We start from the raw sequence: 17,647 nt of genomic DNA on the forward strand, positions 1-17,647 counted from the left end.
GCCACTCTGCCCCAAACCTGAAGCATTCCTGGGGTTGTGGTGACCCAAGTGCAGGACCCAGCCCTTTCCCTTGCTGAACCTCATCCCATTGGCCTCAACCCCTCAATCCAGCCTGTCCAGATCCCTCTGTAGGGCCTCCCTACCATCAAGCAGATCAACACTCCCACCCATCTTGGTGTCATCTGCAAATTTCCTGAGGGTGCCCTCAAACTCCACATCCAGAACACTGATAAAGGTGTTAAACAGAACTGGCCCTGGTGCTGAGGCCTGGGGAACACAGGTGAGGCTGTGGAGGAGGTTGAGTGGAGCTGCAAGAAAAGCTCAAAGGAACCCAGGGGGTTTCAGGATCCCCCCACAGCAGGCTTTGCCCTTCCTGCTTCTCTCATTAAGGCCAGACCCTGCCTTGAAGGCAATCAGCAGCCTACTGGAGAAAAGCCCAAGGGGGGACTGGGAGCAGAGCTGTCCTCTGGAACTGAGAGGTGCTTTGGTCAACAAACAACACAGACACCAGCCCCTGGAATACAATTCATGTTTAATTTGGACGTGAACGCTCTGCAAAGCCCCTGGCTCCACCTGCCCACGTGCACACCCCTCCTGCAGCCAGCATGCTTAGAAAGAGACATCACCACCTCTGCCAAGACCCAATGCCTCCTTTCTTACCTCCACACCACGGTCAGCTCTCTCTCACCACACCACAACGTACACAACATCTCTCCTGAGCTCCTCAAACAGGTCTGAGGAAAACCAAAACGCAGGCTCCAGAGGAGGGAAGCTCTGAACACTGATGGCCCCTACGAACCTCTTGGCTCCACAGCCTGCTCTGCCCCTACCACATGCCTCCCACAGGGCAGCACTGCCCCAGCAGTTTTGGATTTCAGTCAAAATCAGCTTCAGGACAGTGGAAAGGAGAGAGGAAGAGAGCAGGATGCTCCTTCCCCACCCTTCTCACAACATATCAAGTCTCAAAGGAAACCTTCAGAGGCTTAGGGGTTGTTAAACATCTTGAACAACTCCAGCACCTTCCTAAACCAGCTCCTGCCAGCAGTGACCACAGTGTTAATCCTGTTAAGCCACATCACAAACCAGTGTCTCACTGGCACTGACAGCTCTGGGGAGCGTGAGGAGACCAGAGCCACCACTACTGCAGACAGATGGCTCTGGAGGGCTGTGAAGAGCCTCACACCCACTCAGCACCTGGGAGAAGGCTTCACCCCAGTGCATGGGTGAAGCAGCACCACCAGCCTTTGCCTCTAAACCCAGGACATCTCCCAGCACTGCCCATGAGGAAACCCCTCTCTTCCCACCACAGAGTTTCTCCAAGAGGAGCAGGGTGAAACAGAAAACCACTTCCCAACTGCTCTGCCTGCTGCTCTCCCTTTATGCCTTGACTCACTCTTCCCTTTGCCTTCGTGCTGCTCTATGAACCCAGCCAGGAGGGGCCAGACAAGGGCACAGCCAGTGGGGCTCCTGCCCTGTGGAAGGGCCAGGCCTCCCCCATGCTCCCAGAAGCAGGTCTTGCTACACCTCACTGGGGAGGATGCACCCACAGCGAACAGCACACACAAGGAGGCCACTTCCACATCATCTCCTGAGGCCAGCCCGGACGCCTCTCCCACCACACAAATCCCCACTTGGGCTGGAGGGAAAGGGCTCACCCAGGCCCAAACATCTTCTCATTAAGGCTTAAACTAGCAATTCAGCTGCAAGAAACCAGACAAAACACGCTGCCAGAAGGAAGAAAAGTTAATTAAACCAAAGAGAACCCAAACCACTTTGGCAACAGGCACGAGGGAGGCTAAGCTTTCCTCTCCCAGGCGGCCAGCTTGCCCTCAAACACCACCACAGGAGGGGAGGGGGGGAAGGAGGGATCTGTTCTTTAAACAGCCAGGAAAACCAAAATAAATGCAAACTAAACCCTCAGAACAGCCCCAGGAGGTGGGACTGCCACAGGAAATACACAACCAAGGCCAACTTTTAATAATGCCTTTGAAAAAAAAGAACTGGAAAGCACAACCAAGAGAAGCCAGAAAGCACCACAGGCACACCGCGGCTCAGCAGCCTGGCCTGGCTGCCCCAAAATCAGAGGGGAGCTACTGGGGGGGGGAGGGAGGGAGGGGGAAATTGAAGGGGTTTTGGGGGGGCTTCCCCCCCCCCCCCCTTGTAAAAAGGTGTCAAGCAGTGGTGTGGTGAAGCACAAAGAGCAAGTACAAACGCTGAAGAGCCCCAGAGCTGCCCCTGCTCCCTCCCCTCCCCTGGCTCCAAGCAGCCAGCTGGTTACACACATGGCTAGAGAAAGGGAGTGCCAACATTCCCCAGTTTTCAATGTGAAAACAGCAAAATGTCATCCAGTCCTTGTGCACTTGCCAGAGGGTCCTTTGGAAGAAGGAACCATAAAAATCTCTCTCTCTCTATATATAACTTTTGTTTGTTGGTTCTTAAATAAAAGTCTTTTTTGTTTGCCTTTTTTTCCCCCTCCCCTCTCCTTTCTTTTGTCCTTTTTCATTCCCCCCACCTTTTGTCTATTTTTTTTGGGGGGGTGGGGTTGTTTTTTCTTCTGTGTCTTTTGTCCACCCTGAAGTAAAGAGCAAATGTACACCTACAAGCAGAGTTCAGATCCACTTTTACTGAGAGCCTGCAAGTCCACACACATCGAACTCACTCCCAGCGGTGTATCCAGCCAGGGGGACGGCTCCCAGCTCCAAAAGCCTGCTGGTCCTGCAAGGACTGCAGCCCTGGCTAACCTCAGCAGCCAGTGCAAAGCAAAGGCTCATTTCAAGCCTTAAGTGTCCCAGTCAGTGCTCCCCCAAAGCAGCTGAAACCTCACACACTGGGACCCGGCTCCAGGAGCAGCGGAGCTGGCAGGCTGGGCACCAAACCTGAGTCCTGGCGAATTCAACCCACGTCAGGCTGCAACAAGGAAAATACAAGCACTCAGCTTCTATTTTCTTGTTACTCAGAGGACAGATCACTGATTCCAGCTACTGAGAAACAGCTTCCAGAGGAGAGCCAGGAGGAGCTTCAGTGATAGAGAAACTAGCTGTGCAATAAGGAAGTGCATTTAAAGGTAGCTTAAAACCAGATTAAAGATCAAATCCGCCACTCGACAGGAGGGAGAGAGAAGCTCCAGCAGCCACGCTCCTTGGGCTGGGTGGGTTAAGGTTGAGGCTCTGCCTGGCGAGTCCGAGGGCAGGAGGGAAGCGTGCATGCCCCTGCTCCCCCAGGGCCGCAGTCCTCCCGGCAGGCCGTGCCCTCCTGCCCGCTTGGCTTCCGTGCGCTCTCAGTGCGGGCGGCTGTCATCGGAACTCGTAGATAGGAGCACTGTGCTCAGGAACGTGAGTTAAATTCAATGACTGATACCTGGGGGAGAAGGAGAAGGTGGGTGAAAGGAGTGCACAGAGCAACACAGCTCCCCTGCCACTGATGGCTGCTGCTGGGCAGGCTGCAGAGCGGGCAGCCTGACCACCAGCCCTGCGCCGCTGCTCTTCCCCTTCCCAGCGCCGGGTCGCAGAGGTGTTCAGGCACCCAACGCCTGCTTAGCCCAGTGCCAAAACCCTGTCAGGACTCAGCACCGCTCCTCAGTTCCATCCCTCTGAGCTACCTGCAGCCAGGCTGTGCTCAGGGTGGGCTGGCTGTGGGCTTTGGACAGCTTTTGAGGTTCCACAACTTTCATGTTCAAACTGTGTTTGCTACAGCTGCAAATTACACTCAGGTCTTTCAAAGCTCAGCTCCAGGGGATCTGGCTGAAAGCCTCTCAGGCACCTTCCCTCCCCCCAGAGCTTCCAGCTGCCTTACAGCTTTTGTGTGACAAGGCTGTCAGAGGGAAAAGAGCTCTCCACAGCTACTTGTCAGAAGGTTGGCTCTCACATGAAACCAGTCCATTAATTTTGACTGCTCTCGTCTTACAGCAACACCCCAAGGACCAGGACTACAAAGCAGTGGCCTAACAAGATTTCTGCCTGAAGGGAGCAACATCCAAGCTGTTGCAGGTGAGAAATCACTGAGCTCCCTCTCAACAGTCCCTCTGACATCATCTGGCCAAGGCATGGAGAAGCTCAAAGCCTGAATCACTCAGCAAAGCAAACCCCTGCACAAGAGACCAGGCTGCATCACCCTTGCCTGCCCTCATGGGAGGGCAAGAGCAGGCCAAGCCCTGCAAGTGGTTGGAGACCAGGCTTCTGGAGGGACACTCTCAGTGACCCAGAGCTGGTGTCTGCCTCCCAACTTACCTCACAGACACACCAGACCATTGCTTCACTGGGCCACAGCACATCCTCAGACCTCACATCTCTTCTCTTTCTCCTTGCCAGCCTGATGAGCCCCCACCACTCACAAAGGGCAGCCAGCCAGAGGGGCTGCTCTGGCCAAGCACAGGGCACACACCCTCCCTCTGCCCAAAGGTCCAGGTGCCAGCCTGAGCCTCCTTCCCAGCCCAGAGAAGCACTGCCTGGACACTCCCAAGGCTGCAGCAAAGCAGAGGAGAAGTCACAGCTTGGTCTGAGGAGCCAGCCCTGGGTCCACAGGAAGAAGGAAGCTTCCTTACCATTCTGAACTCCTATGGTAGTAATAGCCCTCTATAGATGCTGCTGACTTCTGGAAGCAGATGTAATAGAAACCAGCAAAGGAAGCACCACTGATGTCTTTGATAGTGTGATCTGGGACTAGGAACTGTTCCTGCACACAGAACACAGGCTGTGTGTTAAAATGCCAGTTAAATACAACCCCCCCACACCCCCATCTGCCCTCCCAGACTGAAGGCTGGCACCCATTAGCATGAAGACATCCCTGGCTGAGTGTTCCCTGCACTCCCAGCAGCTCAGACCACAGAGACCAGCATGTCCTTGCACCACCTGCCATTGGAGGGCTCTTACAGGGAAGCAGGCAGCTGAGAACAGAATCAGTTTAAAGAGTGCAGAGATTGGTTCCAGTCCAAAACCTGCCCCCTGCAAAGCAGAGGCCAGCTGTGAAACCAGGAAGAGGAGTTGCCTGTTGACCAAGAAAAGGCTCCAGGGAGACCTGATTGTACACCCTGCTCAAAAGTCTCTCTGCATCTTTCTCTTGAGCTCCACACAAGTCTTGGAAGGCCACAGTGACAGGCAAGAGGTGATGCTTTGAAACTGAAAGAGGGAGAGTTGGACTAGGGAGAAGGATGAGATTTTGCACACTGAGGGTAGTGAGACTCTGGCCCAGGCTGCCCAGAGGGGTGGCAGAAGCTCCATCCCTGGAACCATTCCAGGTCAGGTTGTTTGGGGCTGTGAGCAACCTGCTCTAGCTGCAGATGTCCCTGCTGGCTGCAGGGGGGCTTGGACTGGATGACCCTTAAAGGTTCCCTCCCACCCAATCCAGACTGTGACCCTACAGCTTCCTCCCCTTGCAGCTACATAAGGCCCCTGTAAAAAGGGAGGAACCAACAAGGTGAGGAGAGGCCACTTTGCATCCAACACAGGGACTGGAGACATCAATTCTCTCATCCTGTGGAGCACCACCAAGCAAGATTTTCCTGTTGGTTTTAGCCAAGGCTGCAGCCCTTCAGGACACAATTAGCTGGCTAGACAGGAGTCACACTGCAGCTCACACATGTGGTGGGTTATGAGTGAGGCTGGAAGAGTGAAATCTTTCCTTAAAGCATCACAGCTGAAAAGGAGCAGAGAGGGAGATGTGGAATTTACCTTCCATCTCATGAACACATAGTCCCCATTTTTCAGATCCTCATAATCAAAGTCATCAGAGTTAAATGTTTTTGCATACTGGTAAAAAGCCTGAAACTTCCCCTGAAACAAACAAACAAGAGAGGAAAGAAACCAAGATGCTTATTCCAGGAGCAGAACTCACAAGTGGCAGCTGACAGCCAGGAGGAGGGGAAAAGCTGCCACAGAACAGCACCAGAAGGGCTGCTCTTCCCTTGGGGCAAGGCTAACCCTACCCCCCAGGATCAGGAGAGGGGAACAGAGAGCACTGCCAGACACACAGAGCCATCTCCAGCCTGGCTGGACAAGCTCCTGCACTCCCAGAGGAAGGTATTTTGACAGAAACATAATAAACATCCAAGTCTAGCAAGCAACAGCAAAGGTCAAGGTGTGGAGGCAGTCAGCTGGCAGCTGTGGCCCTGATCCAGAGCACAGCAGCAGACACACCCTGCCCTGGGCAGAGGGTGAGACATGGGTACCAACAACCTGCCTCTGCCTCTCCTTCTGCCCCCCATTTTGCAATGAATGTGCTCTGCTGGGGCTGGGGGGATCAGGAGGTGAGGAATGCTCCTGCTCCATTCCAACCCCAGTGCCAGCAAGTGTGAAGGCAGCACCTCCCTTCCCCCAGCCCTCAGCCAAGAGCCTGCCGAAGGGACCTCCAGCTGCAACGATCCCAGTGGGGAAAGGAGAGGTTTCCAGGCCCTTCTCACAGCTCTTGCATGGGCCCACACTGCACTTCAGCTCCAAAGCAGTGGCATCAGATCCCCCCCTGCCCCCCAGAGCTCCTTACCCAGTGCTTACGATCCACATCCTCGTCAGCATCCCACTTGCGGGTTAGGAAAGGATGTTTCTTACTGATTATTTCACCTTCAAAGAAAGTGGTGAGGGTTGGGTACTCCTAGGAGAGACAGACAAGAGGCCAGGAGGTTTGACACCTCGGGACTGGAACCTGAATGCTCAGCAGGGAGAGCTCTGGGCATCCTGCAGCTGGTGCTGTGGCCTTTCCAAGCAGCAGGCTGCCTCGGCCTGCCCCGCACCTCCTACAGCCCAACTCACACACACGGCCTCCCCCCTCCTGCTCCAGCCTCCCCCTGCCCCTCCATGCACTTCAGAAACCAGCAGGAGCTGTGTCAGAGCTGGACTGTTGGGAAGCACCAGGCTGGATGATCAGAAGTGACTGTTCCCAGCCAGCAGCACTCCAAAGCAGATATCCAGCAGCTACAAAGCCCAAGGGCTGAACTCAGCCCTCCCACCACAGGAGGAGGAGATTCTCTTTGGCTTTGTGTTGGCACCGAGTTAAGAGGACACAGGCAGGGAACAGCAGGATGAAACCACAGCTGAAAGAAGCAGCCCCCTGGGAGACAGCTCTCAACAACTGCCTGACACCAGGAGCAGCCTCAGAGGATGGCTGGGGAAGGAAGCATGGCAAGAACTGTTTGGGTCCTGGTTTGTTTTCTTTCAGCAGCACATCACCACTGGTAGTGCCTGAAGCTGACTGCAGGGTCAGACTCTCTGCTGCTCAGACCTCAAGGCATGCCAAGAAAGCTTCCCTCCTTCAGGACTCCCATTGAGCCCCAATGCTCAGCCTGCCAAGAACAACAGACTGAAGCTATTAAACTCCTTAGTGGTCAAGTTCACTGCATGCTCACTCCTTCCATTTCCTATTTCTGGTGGCAGCTTCTCCCCCCCCACCAGCAAAAGAGAAAAGCCTTCACAAAGCATCTTTTCTTGCCCTGCTGTTAGCACTTACCTCTGTAAGGCCTTTAATCTTCAAGTATCCACAGAGATAGGAGTTCTCCATGTCCACATGCTAGAAAAAGAGTGCAAAGTCTGAGCAGAGGCATGAAGGCGCCCAACTGATGCAGAGCAAGGCTGCCTTCAGCTTCAGCCCAGCACAGAATGTCCATCTGACTGCCCTGGCAGCCCTCTCCACAGCTGAGAGCCACTTGAAGAGAGCATTTGCAGGTGCTCAGCTCACCTCTGACAGCCTCCACATCCCAGGCCTGACAACACCCCATCTGCCCCCAGCTCCATCACACCAAGGCAGCAGCCTCTGCCCAGAGCTCTCCAAGGGGAAGCAAACCTCCTCCTTCTCCACACAGAATGAGGCAGACTCACAGTTTTCTCCAAGTGAGAGCACCACTGGCAGAACCACCCCCAGCCCCAGCCCCCACATTTCCCAGTCATCCACTACCAGCACCTACCTACTGGCTTTAATTCAGGTTAGAGGAAGAAAGCACAGCCTAGAGCTTCACCTCCTGACCCCTCCACCCATACTGTCTGCCCAGTACCCAGCACAGTGCCCACCAAAGCCTGCTCAGAAGCCAGGGAAGGCTTTGTGTGTTAGAAAGAGGCCTTTCATGACACCCTTCTACTGAGTTATGGAGCTGCATCTCCCTGCTGCTGCTGCCCAGGAGCTAGGCAGGGGGCTGCTGCTGCTCCAAGCACCTTCCAAAGCAGAGGGATTTTCCAGGCTTCCCCCTAACAGCTCCAGATTGCTTTTCAAAGCCAGAAGCAAGTTATTTGGGGAAGAGCAAACATCAACTGTGAGAAGATGGATCTTCCCCACCTGTGATCAAAGCAAAGCACAGGGAGAGCAGGCAGCCACCCTTCCTCAGCTGACAGGCACAAGCCAGCAGCATTCTGAGCACACAGCCAGAGGCAGCCCCTGCGAGGAGGCAGCGTGCAGTGGAGCTCAGCAGCCATGGGATGGCCTCACCACAGCACACCCTACCAGGAAACACAGTCTGGCTCAAACCCTGCCCCATCTGCTGCCCCTGGGGCTCTGACACAGCTCCACAACACCAGGCTTCAGCACTGCCCTGGCTACCTTCTCTGCCACAGTCCCCCAGACCCTGTGCCACCAGCAAACAGGGCACAAAGCTGTGACTGGCAAGGTGCTGGAGAGGGAAGTGTGCCCCAGATGGTTGGCTTCCCCAGGCACTAAAGACTCCACACCTCACCAGCTCTGCCCAAAGCCATCAGGCCACTACCAAGGACTAAAAATAAACCACACAGGGTGACAATGATTGCAGGGAGGAATGGGAAAGCCACACAAGTCCACATCCAAATTCCCTGGCACAGCTGGGCACTCCAGCTGTCTGACTGCATTCCTGCCACAGACAAACCACCACACTTTGCCCCAGGCTTCCTGCTCAGCCTGGGACAGCCTCTGACAGCCCAGGGATGGAGCACCCTGGGTCCCAGCTTCAGCCAGGCCACGCTCAGCTAGCCAGGGACTGGGACCTGGCTCCCTGCTGATTTCCAGCCAGGCCTGAAATACTGGCTGCCCCACTGCAGGGACTTCCCAGGACAACACCCACTCTAAGCTGGGCTTCTTACCCTTCTGTGGCACAGAGGGGCATGGCCACTCCAGAGCAAAGGCTTGAGAGCAGGGGGTGCCCAAGGTTTGAGGGGAAGGGAGCTAGGAGGTGCCCCTGAGGGAAAAGGGTCCCTCCTGGGGCCTGAGGAGAACAGGACTGGGATCCTTCTCCAAGCTTGAAAGGAAAGCCCGCAGGGAAGGGACAGAACTCCCCAGACCCTGAGGACTCACAGCTGTTACCAGGCTCGATGGAACTAGGGGAATCACGGTGAGACACTGCCAGGTCAGGGACGAGCAGTGAGGGAGAACCACAGGCTTGGTTCAGGCTTCTGCAGGCTTGAAGGGAAAGGTCTCCCTGAGCCCACCCTGGTCCCAGCTCGCTGGGGCGACCCCAGTCGGTCGCTGGGACCAGAGGGAAAAGGGCTTCACGCACCACAGCGACACACAGCAAGGTCTGAGTTCTGAGGGAAACGAGGATGAGCTGCCAGCCAGCCGAGCCGGCGGGGTGGGTAACCGGAGCCTGCAGGGAGCGAGGGCAGGAGAGCAGCGGCAGCCCCCGGCAGGAGCAGAGGTGACTGAGCCTGAGGGTCCGGGAAGCTGAACGACTGCGGCTTTAGGAGCCGCGAGGGAACACCGCGGGGAAACCGCGGCCCCGGGGGGTACCGGCGGGGGCAGCACCGTCCAGCAGCGGCAGCCAGCAGAGAGAACGGCCGCGGGCGGCCCGAGGGAAACGCCGGGGCCCCAAGGCGCTGGGCCCGGCAGCAGGGCGCCTGCCCTCGGGCCCCTCACCTGCATGACGACCTCCACCTCGTAGGCATTGCCCTTGCTGCGCTGCTGCCCGCGGAACTTGGCGCCGCTGTAGAGGAGCGAGGTAGCCACACCGGGCTGCGCCGTGTTGATGGGAGGCGGCGGCACCAGGCTGCTGGCGGCCGCCCCGGAGGGCGCTGAAGAGGCCGAACCCGCCGCCACCGCCCCGCCGGCGCAGCACCGTTCGCTCCGCACCGGCATCTCGGGAGGATCCCCGGGAGCCAGCGTGGCCGGGGCCGAGCGCGGCCGAAGCCGCCGCCCGCTCCGCTCCCCGCACGCCCGGGCCGCCGCCGCCACCGCCGCCTGGCTCAGGGCCTCCCGGCAGCGCCTCCGCGCGCTCCCATTGGCCCTCGCGGGCGCTGCGGGAGGGGCGGGGCCGGGAGGTGATTGGCCACGGGGCACGCGCTTCCTCCCGGCAGGCGCGGGCGCTGGCGCTGCTGGGGAACGCAGTTTTCGCGCCGTGGGCAAGACGGGGCGCCGGAAGGGTCAAAACGCGTTCGAGACGTAGATTGGCTGAGACTGGGCCAAGATGGCGGCAGCCGCGGAGCCGCGTTGCCGCGTTGAGGAGGGAGCGTGGGGGCTGCTTTTCGTTACTCGCCGCGATGTGGCGTGGCTGTCGTTCGCTGCTACGGGGCTGCTTGCCGCCCGCCTATCTCCCCCGACCACCTCCTGCTGCAGCCGGGAACGGCCCGGTGGGACCAGGCGGGGGCCGGGCCTACGCCCCACCGGCAGGTGAGGGGGCGCCGGGGCCTCTCTAGCCCCCTTCGGGCCCTTACCTGTCCTGCTGGGGTTGGTTCAGATGGGAGAAGACACTCCATCCCACCCCCCGGCGGGATCCCCCGTGGTGACATACCCCCTTCCCGGCCCATGGGACCTCCCGGTGACACCCTTCAGGGTCACCCGGGACCAAGGGAATGCTGAGGTCGGTGCCCTCGGGGCGGCTCCAAACGCCAGCAGAGGTCATACCCCTGGCAGGGATCGGTACCAGCACGGTCCCTAGGGGCCCGGGCTCCTCAAGGCATTTTAGCGGCTCGGGCAACACGATCCTGGTGCTGGGCTTGCCTCTGTGTCCATCTCCTGGCGTGAGTGGGGACTCAGGGGCGGGGACGACATACTGGCAGCATGGCCAAGTCCTCGGCGCACCGATTGCTTTTGCTTATGTTTGTGTTTTGCTGGGGTTTAGGGATTTGGCAGGAGAAGCAGGACACCCAGCCAGGGCGGTTCAGGCATGTTCTGGGCCGTGTATCCCCTCTGCAGATTTTGCTGGAAACTTGTGGGTTTGAGGACAGTAAAATTAGTCAGGTGCTGTCTGAGGTGAGGCAGTGGATTTGCAGTGACTCACTGTGGGCTGTCAGCAGCCCACTGACGTGACTCAGGACTCCTTTGGGGTACACACAGTCACATGAATCATTTCAGATCTCTGCCCTAACGATGTGGCATTTTTGAGGTCCTGCAACTTGCAGGTGGTTGAGCCTGGTGTGTTTCCTCAGCAGGAACAGGGGGGCTTTAGCACAGAGTAAGAGAGCTGCAGCCTGACCTGCTTCACCCTTCAGGAGGTCAGGTTTTGGGTTCAGGATTTATGATCTCATTGATGTCATCCAGATTCCTCCTGCCTTGTGTGATACAAACCTTTGCAACATCAGCTTTCAGGATCTTGGAGTATGTGTGCCAGTGCTGGGAGGAGAGGAGAGGAGAGGAGGCTGCTCTGAAGCAGAGACCTGTGGTTCCCTCAGGCTCACCTTGCTGGAGGAGCAGGCACACTCCTCAGCTGGAGCTGGAAGTGGCCTTGGGGAGGTGGTTCCTCCCTCCCCTGATGGCTCAGTGCTGTGTCCCCAGAACCAGCTGTTAACCATGGGTGCCTGCCTTAAAGCTGCCCTCGTGGGTGGTTGTGGTGGAGGGGGCAGCACCCTGTCCCTGCACGCTCTGAGCCTGCTCTTGGCAGCTGTGGTTCTGTGCATCAGCTGCAGGGCAAGTCAGAGGCTGGGGGAGAGTGTGTGGGTTGGTGCTGGGTGGATTTGAGATTTGATATCATCAGGGCAGGTTGCTGTGCCCTGCCCTGACTCCGAGCCAGCTCTGCTGAGTTTCTTGTTGCTCTGAGACAGAGCAAGCCAGGGAGAGAGAGTCAGCCAAGGCAGTTCAGGGCTTATTTTGTCAAACATGACTGCAATGGGAGAATCTTGAAACACTGAGCCCAAAGCAAAACTCCTGCAGTGCTGGGGCAGGGCTGTTTGGGGAAGTGGCCCTGTAGAAACTCCCTGGAAGCCCAGGCTGGCAGGGGGGAAGCTGCTCCCCTCACTTGCTCGTTGGGCACAGCAATCCTCGGGGTTTTGCCACTTTAAAGCTGCTTCCCCACTTGAGTGGAGCTTGCTCAAGTTGTGTAGTGTGTGAAAGCTGTGGATGGAGGGCCTGGAATTTTGTGTCCAGGCCACCTTGAGAGCACTGAGGGCTCTCTGAGGTGGTGGGGAGCAGGGGAAGGGACCAAAGCTCTAGCTGCCCTCTGAAGAACTCTGTTTCTGCCCCCAGAGAGGAAGCGGTTCTACCAGAACGTGAGCATCTCTCAAGGAGAAGGTGAGTGTGGCTGCAGGGACAGGACAGAGGGGCTGGGCACTGCAGGGACATTGGCACCCCACACAGCTCCAGAGAGAAAGTGGCACAGTCACACCCAGGCTGCTGAGTGTTTGTCACCAGCCTGCTGTGCCCTGTCCTCAGCCAAGCTGTGTGCTGGGAAGCAGCTTCCCAGCTGCCTGGGGAGAAGAATGTCCAAGTGATGGTGATGGTGGGAAGCTTGGGTACCCCTGGTCCCATGCTCCCATCAGCTCTGAGTCTGCTCCTGCTGTGGGGTTGTCTGTTGTTCCTTAGTGCCTGCTCCTCTTCGATTCCCCAGGATTTCTACTCTGATTCCCCAGGAGGCTATGAAATAAACCTGGACCACAGAAAGCTGAAAACTCCCCAGGCCAAGCTCTTCACTGTCCCCACTGAGGCCCTGGGCATCGCAGTGGCAACAGAATGGGACTCCCAGAAGGACACCATCAAGTTCTACACTATGCACCTGGTGAGCATGGCAGGTTGGGAGGCTGGGACCTCAGCAGGGCAGAGTGCAGGGTGCTGAGAGCAGTCAGGTCAGCAAAGTCAAGATGAAAGACAATGAATTTAAATAACAGGGACAAAGGATGAGTTTGCCAGGCCACTGCCACCTGGAGAGGGCTTTCCCAGCTGGCAAGATAGATTCCAGAGCAAGGCTTCAGAATCAGTTTGGGGTGCAAGTCTTGTGCTGGGGTGCATGAGATGGAGGAATCTTCAAAGAGTGCTTCCTCCTGAGTCCTGCCTCCCCCAGCTCTCCTGAGTATTTGCAGTAGAGCTGACATGGCTTGGCCTAAATGTGTAGCCATGAGAATGGTCTTGAAACACAGACCATGGAGAGAGCAGATTGTCCTGTGGGGACTGGGACAAGAGCCTGGGACCATGGCTGGGCACTGGGAGAGCCTTTTGGTTGTGAGGGTGGTTAGATACTGGCTGGGTGACTGCTTAGGGAGAGTCTGTGTCACTGAGGGGACCTTGGAATGGGCTGGACAGTGCTGTGAGGGACAGCAAGGGGCAGGAGGAAATGGAGCAGACCAGGAGGCCTCTTCCCTGGTGCTCGCTGGTTCCCGAGGCTTCCGAAGCCAGTGGACACAAGCCGTGTTCCGGCCCTCCAGCTGCCTTCAGCTGCATCCCTTGATTCTCTCTCTGTCACAAATCCCTCTGCTTCTTCTTGACTTTGTGCAATGGAAGCTGCTGCTTCCCCAGGCCCTGGGTGACAGAGGTTTTATCCCACAGACCACGCTGTGCAACACGGCGCTGGACAACCCCACGCAGCGCAGCAAAGCGCAGCTGATCCGCGCGGCCGTCAAGTTCCTGGACACTGACACCGTCTGGTATGGAGCTGGGGCTCTGCTGGCCCACAGCCAAGGTTGCCTTGTTGCAGTGTGGGCTTTGGAGGGGACAATGTCTACCGTAACCCAGTCGTGGCAGGGCTCTGATCTGTTCTGGTTTGATTAGTTTAGGCTGGTCCTAGGCCTGCAGCCCCAGTGGGAGGCTGTGCAGGGTATGGGTGTGGGGCAGAATGGGGACCTGCTCTTCTGCTGAACTCTGGTTTGGACACCTCTGCTAGGCAAGGGGGTGGGAGCAGGAGGAGATCAAAATCTCTTTGGAGAAAAGAAAACATTTCTGAAAGGCCTGGGGGAATCTGCCAGCCCAATCCCTGTGCAGCCCAGAGTCAGCACCAGGAGCAAAATGCCCTTTGCTCCTGTGGGCTGCAGGATCAAGCCTGTTCTTGCCCAAGCTCCTGTCTCACAGTCCTGGCCTCTGTGGTGTCCACTGCAAGCTGCTCAGCTCCTGTAGGGAGCTGAATCCCTTTCCCAGAGGGGTGCCACAAGCAGCTTGGCAACCTGGGAGTGAACATTCAGCCTGGTTTGTTGTGCAATGTCCCAGCTACCGTGTGGAGGAGCCACCTGCCTTGGCAGAGCTACAGAAGAACGAATGGGATCCCATTGTGGCCTGGGCTGAGAAGAGGTAAGAGGTGAAAGATGTTTCTGTGGGCTGAGGCCAGAGCTGCAGTGCTTGTGACTGTCAGAGCTGCAAGCTCCAGGAGCCCTGTGCTTTTGCAGGTACAATGTGACCATTGGCTCCTCGACCAGCATCCTGGGACCAAACATCCCTGCCAGCACCAAGGAGACCTTCATCACTCATCTGGCTTCATACAACATGTGGGCCCTGCAAGGTGAGAGGCCATGCCAGGGAGCTCTCTGCCCAGGCTGTGCCAGGAGAGGAGGCAGTTCCTCTCCACTTGAGGAGAAGAGCCTCTCTAGTGTTTTTACCTCTCCTGCTGAGATAATCAGAGTGCTGAGGTTTGCATTTGAAATCCCCAGGCCAGTCCCTCAGATGTGTTTGTTAGGAGCAGTGCCACTGGTGTTTGAGGTCTGACTCCTGGCCTGTGAGCTGCCTGCTCTGCCCTAGCACAAATAACTTCTGTAAGGCCAAACCTGCTGATGGCTTAGTCCTCAGCTGCGTTACCAGGAACAGCGATGGGGTTTAGTGCTCCAAGTGCCCACTGTTCTGTGCAGTCCTCACTCCCTCACCCTTGCAGCCCACTTGATCTTGCCTGACACTGCTGAGTGACCCTTAAAGAAATGAAGCAATGTTTGCTTTGCTGCATCCCTCCAGTGCAAGACTTGAATGAGTAGCAAACTCTGAAATCCACAGAAGACAGCAGCTTGGCAGCTAATGGAAGTTAACAGTGTTGAGTCCTGGGACAGGGCTTGCACAGGCTTTCCATTGCCCCTGCAAAGATAGTTTTTGCTGAGTCATTGTTCTCACAGTGTGTAATCTGGGGAGGCAGGGTGGAAGGGAAGGGCACATGCCTCTGGGCAGCTGGTCAGCTTTAGACCTGAAATTCAAGGTTTGGCCTTGACTGGTAGCACAGGATGAGTTTGGCTTCAGACCATGTCTGTGTGCAGGCACCTCCATTTCCTATCCTCTTGAGGTGAAGCATGAGTGCTCAGCAGAGCTCTGAGCCCCTTTTCTCCTCTTGGCTGTGTGTCTGTGGAATCTGCTCTGGCCCCTCAGCCATCAGGCATTCTCCCAGAGGGCAGGCTCAGTCTAGGTCTAAGGAAGACATTTTTTACACTGAGGGTGGTGAGACACTGGCCCAGGTTGCCTGGAGAGATGATAGCTGCTCCATCCCTGGAACCATTCCAGGTCAGGTTGTTTGGAGCTCTGAGCAACCTTCATTAGTTTCAGATGTCTCTGCTGACTGCACAGGGGCTGGACTGGATGACCTTGAGGTTCCTTCCAGCCCAAACCAGTCTGGGATTCTATGTGGACAGCTCTCTTAGCACCAAACTGTTTCCAAGTCCCTCTCACTGGGGACTCTAAGCTAAGCTCTAGAATCCTCAGGCCTGGATGGGTTATCTGTTCCCTTTGCACAGGGAAGGTTTGTGGCAGGATCAGAAATGGCTGTTGGCAAGGCACAGCCTTTGCCACTGTGGTGGCAGTGGCCAGAGCAGCACTGTGTCTGCTGTGGACTGCACCTCTGGCACTTGAGTGCCCAGATGCACATGGGGGGAGGATCACAGGCCCTGTGACCTCCCCGTGGGGGCACCACACCCTGACTGTCCTCAGCACAAGCAAAGGTGCTGCTGTAACGCTGCAGGGAACGCCCATGAATCCTGTTTGGTTTTGGCTATTCCCTTGCAGGTATAGAATATGTAATCACCCAGCTGAAGTCCCTGATTCTGTCCATGGGGCTGATTGACAGGCACATTACAGTGGAGAGAGCTGTGCTTCTGTCTCGCCTGGAGGAAGAGTACCAGGTAAATGATGTTACAGAACAGCCCTATCATTCAAATAGCAATAATCCCAGCGTGACAAATGCATCTCCTGCCACAAATAACTGGCAAGGGAAGTGCCTGCTAGTGCAGGAGAGGTTCTGCTCCACCAGTCTCTCCGTTTGAGAGAGCCTGGAGTGTGCTGCTGCAGAGCAGCGCTGTGGGCGCCACAGCCCAGAGTGCTCCCAGGGCTGCCAGTTTCTTTTCACAGAGCCCAGATGGTTGCTCTTCTCCTCTAATCTGAAGTGCAAAGTCGTGGCTGGCTTCCCTTGCTGTGGGTTATCCAGTCTGGAGGCCTTGCCAGACATCAAGCTAATAACTTGCTTGCTGGAAACTGGCCTGGTGTGAAGCTCTCCCTGACCCCAGAGTTGCTCAGGCTGCTGAGAATCTTTCCATCCTGGTTTTAAAGGCCTGTGCCTCAGCATAGGAGACAGATGGACCCTGTCCTTCCACCCAGCTCCTCTGGAGAGCTCCCTGCCCCAGCAGGCAGTGAGCAGCACCGCTCCTGGGGTCACCTGTGCTTCACAAACATGAACAGGGAGGCTGGGAGGTGCTGAGCAGCTGTAGGTGTAATCCAGTTCTGAAGTGACCTGTGTTCCTCCTCCCCTCCAGATTCAGCGGTGGGGCAATGTGGAGTGGGCCCACGACTACGACCTGTGCGAGCTGCGAGCCCGCGCCGCGGCCGGGACCCTCTTTGTCCACCTCTGTTCGGAGAGCTCAAGTGTCAAACACAAGGTGCTGCAGGACTGAGGCTGCTGGCTTGGGCACAGGAGGAAGATGCCCAGCTGTGAACTGCTGGTGTGACCCAGTGTGACAGTAAGCACCTTCTCACCACTCATCTCTCCTGGCATCAGCCTCGTGCTGGGGAGCTGTGGGCAGCTCCTGGCTTGGACCGGCTGCCGCAGCGCAGCGCCAGCAGTTTGGAGCCTGCAAGGAGGAAAGGTCAAGGTGAGGTTCCTCTGCATCCCCAAGACAGCAGCTCTGTCCTTTCCTGGTGTCTGTAACTCATCAGAGGAGCTCCCAAGAAAGAGCGCGCTTCCTGGGCAGGGCGCGGCACAGACATCCCCAGCATATGCCACACGTCTTCAGAGCTGCCAGCTCCTGACACACGCTCGGTATGGGGAGCTGCAAACAGACTCGGCTGCATCTGTTCTTCATCCCTCCGTGTGCCTGGGTGTCACACCAGGGTCTTTCTGGCTGATTAAAGGCACGCCCCTGCTAGATACTAAATCCACTGCTGCTGAGTATGTCTTTGTTTTAATCACCAAGGCGTGAGGTGGGGCCTGAGCTGCCACGCTGCAGGCAGGTGCTGGCATGGCTGCAGGCAGGAAGAAAGCTCAGGGCAGAGCACAGCAGACACATAACTACCCAAGAGATCAAACAGATCTGCTCCCTCTGCGTCTCTGGCTGAGCCTCTCTGTGCTCAGTGCCCTGTCCGAGTGGCAAGGAGCTGAGTGTGCGCTCCTGGA

The 17,647-nt window shown here is 56.8% G+C and overlaps 2 protein-coding genes across 3 annotated transcripts; one reads left to right on the forward strand and one right to left on the reverse strand.

Moving 5' to 3' along the window:
* Nucleotides 1-2,603: 2,603 nt before the first annotated feature.
* On the reverse strand, nucleotides 2,604-10,140 carry GID4 (GID complex subunit 4 homolog). Its single transcript, XM_068146561.1, has 6 exons — nucleotides 9,796-10,140; nucleotides 7,435-7,494; nucleotides 6,475-6,582; nucleotides 5,667-5,768; nucleotides 4,541-4,671; nucleotides 2,604-3,357 (listed from the first exon to the last, which is right to left on the reverse strand). The coding sequence occupies exons 1-6, from the start codon at nucleotides 10,012-10,014 to the stop codon at nucleotides 3,294-3,296; spliced, it is 684 nt and encodes a 227-aa protein (XP_068002662.1). The 5' UTR covers nucleotides 10,015-10,140; the 3' UTR covers nucleotides 2,604-3,293.
* Nucleotides 10,141-10,317: 177 nt separating this feature from the next.
* Nucleotides 10,318-17,422, forward strand: ATPAF2 (ATP synthase mitochondrial F1 complex assembly factor 2). 2 transcript variants are annotated; one of them, XM_068146559.1, is made up of 8 exons: nucleotides 10,318-10,545; nucleotides 12,337-12,381; nucleotides 12,673-12,865; nucleotides 13,630-13,727; nucleotides 14,284-14,364; nucleotides 14,460-14,572; nucleotides 16,048-16,163; nucleotides 16,791-17,422. In XM_068146559.1, exons 1-8 carry the CDS (start codon nucleotides 10,343-10,345, stop codon nucleotides 16,926-16,928), a joined length of 987 nt encoding a protein of 328 aa, XP_068002660.1. In that variant the 5' UTR covers nucleotides 10,318-10,342; the 3' UTR covers nucleotides 16,929-17,422. The 2 variants fall into 2 exon arrangements, with proteins under 2 accessions (XP_068002660.1, XP_068002661.1); XM_068146560.1 differs by having other exon boundaries at nucleotides 10,340-10,545; nucleotides 12,720-12,865; nucleotides 16,791-17,421.
* Nucleotides 17,423-17,647: the final 225 nt, after the last annotated feature.

The sequence above is a fragment of the Melanerpes formicivorus genome, unplaced genomic scaffold (genome assembly GCF_026170545.1).
Source record: "Melanerpes formicivorus ecotype bairdi unplaced genomic scaffold, bMelFor1.0.p_v2 SCAF_14, whole genome shotgun sequence".
Taxonomy (NCBI): domain Eukaryota; kingdom Metazoa; phylum Chordata; class Aves; order Piciformes; family Picidae; genus Melanerpes; species Melanerpes formicivorus.

What these genes read in the sequence shown, in the direction of transcription:
- GID4 (XM_068146561.1), bottom strand. Translation starts at nt 10,014, where the DNA reads ATGCCGGTGCGGAGCGAACGGTGCTGCGCCGGCGGGGCGGTGGCGGCG. An exon ending in AGATTAAAGGCCTTACAGAG is followed by an intron (nt 6,583 to 7,434) that starts GTAAGTGCTAAC and finishes TGTCTCTCCTAG; the next exon opens with GAGTACCCAACCCTCACCAC. An exon ending in ATGTGGATCGTAAGCACTGG is followed by an intron (nt 5,769 to 6,474) that starts GTAAGGAGCTCT and finishes TGTTTGTTTCAG; the next exon opens with GGGAAGTTTCAGGCTTTTTA.
- ATPAF2 (XM_068146559.1), top strand. Translation starts at nt 10,343, where the DNA reads ATGGCGGCAGCCGCGGAGCCGCGTTGCCGCGTTGAGGAGGGAGCGTGG. An exon ending in CTGGACACTGACACCGTCTG is followed by an intron (nt 13,728 to 14,283) that starts GTATGGAGCTGG and finishes GCAATGTCCCAG; the next exon opens with CTACCGTGTGGAGGAGCCAC. An exon ending in CAACATGTGGGCCCTGCAAG is followed by an intron (nt 14,573 to 16,047) that starts GTGAGAGGCCAT and finishes ATTCCCTTGCAG; the next exon opens with GTATAGAATATGTAATCACC.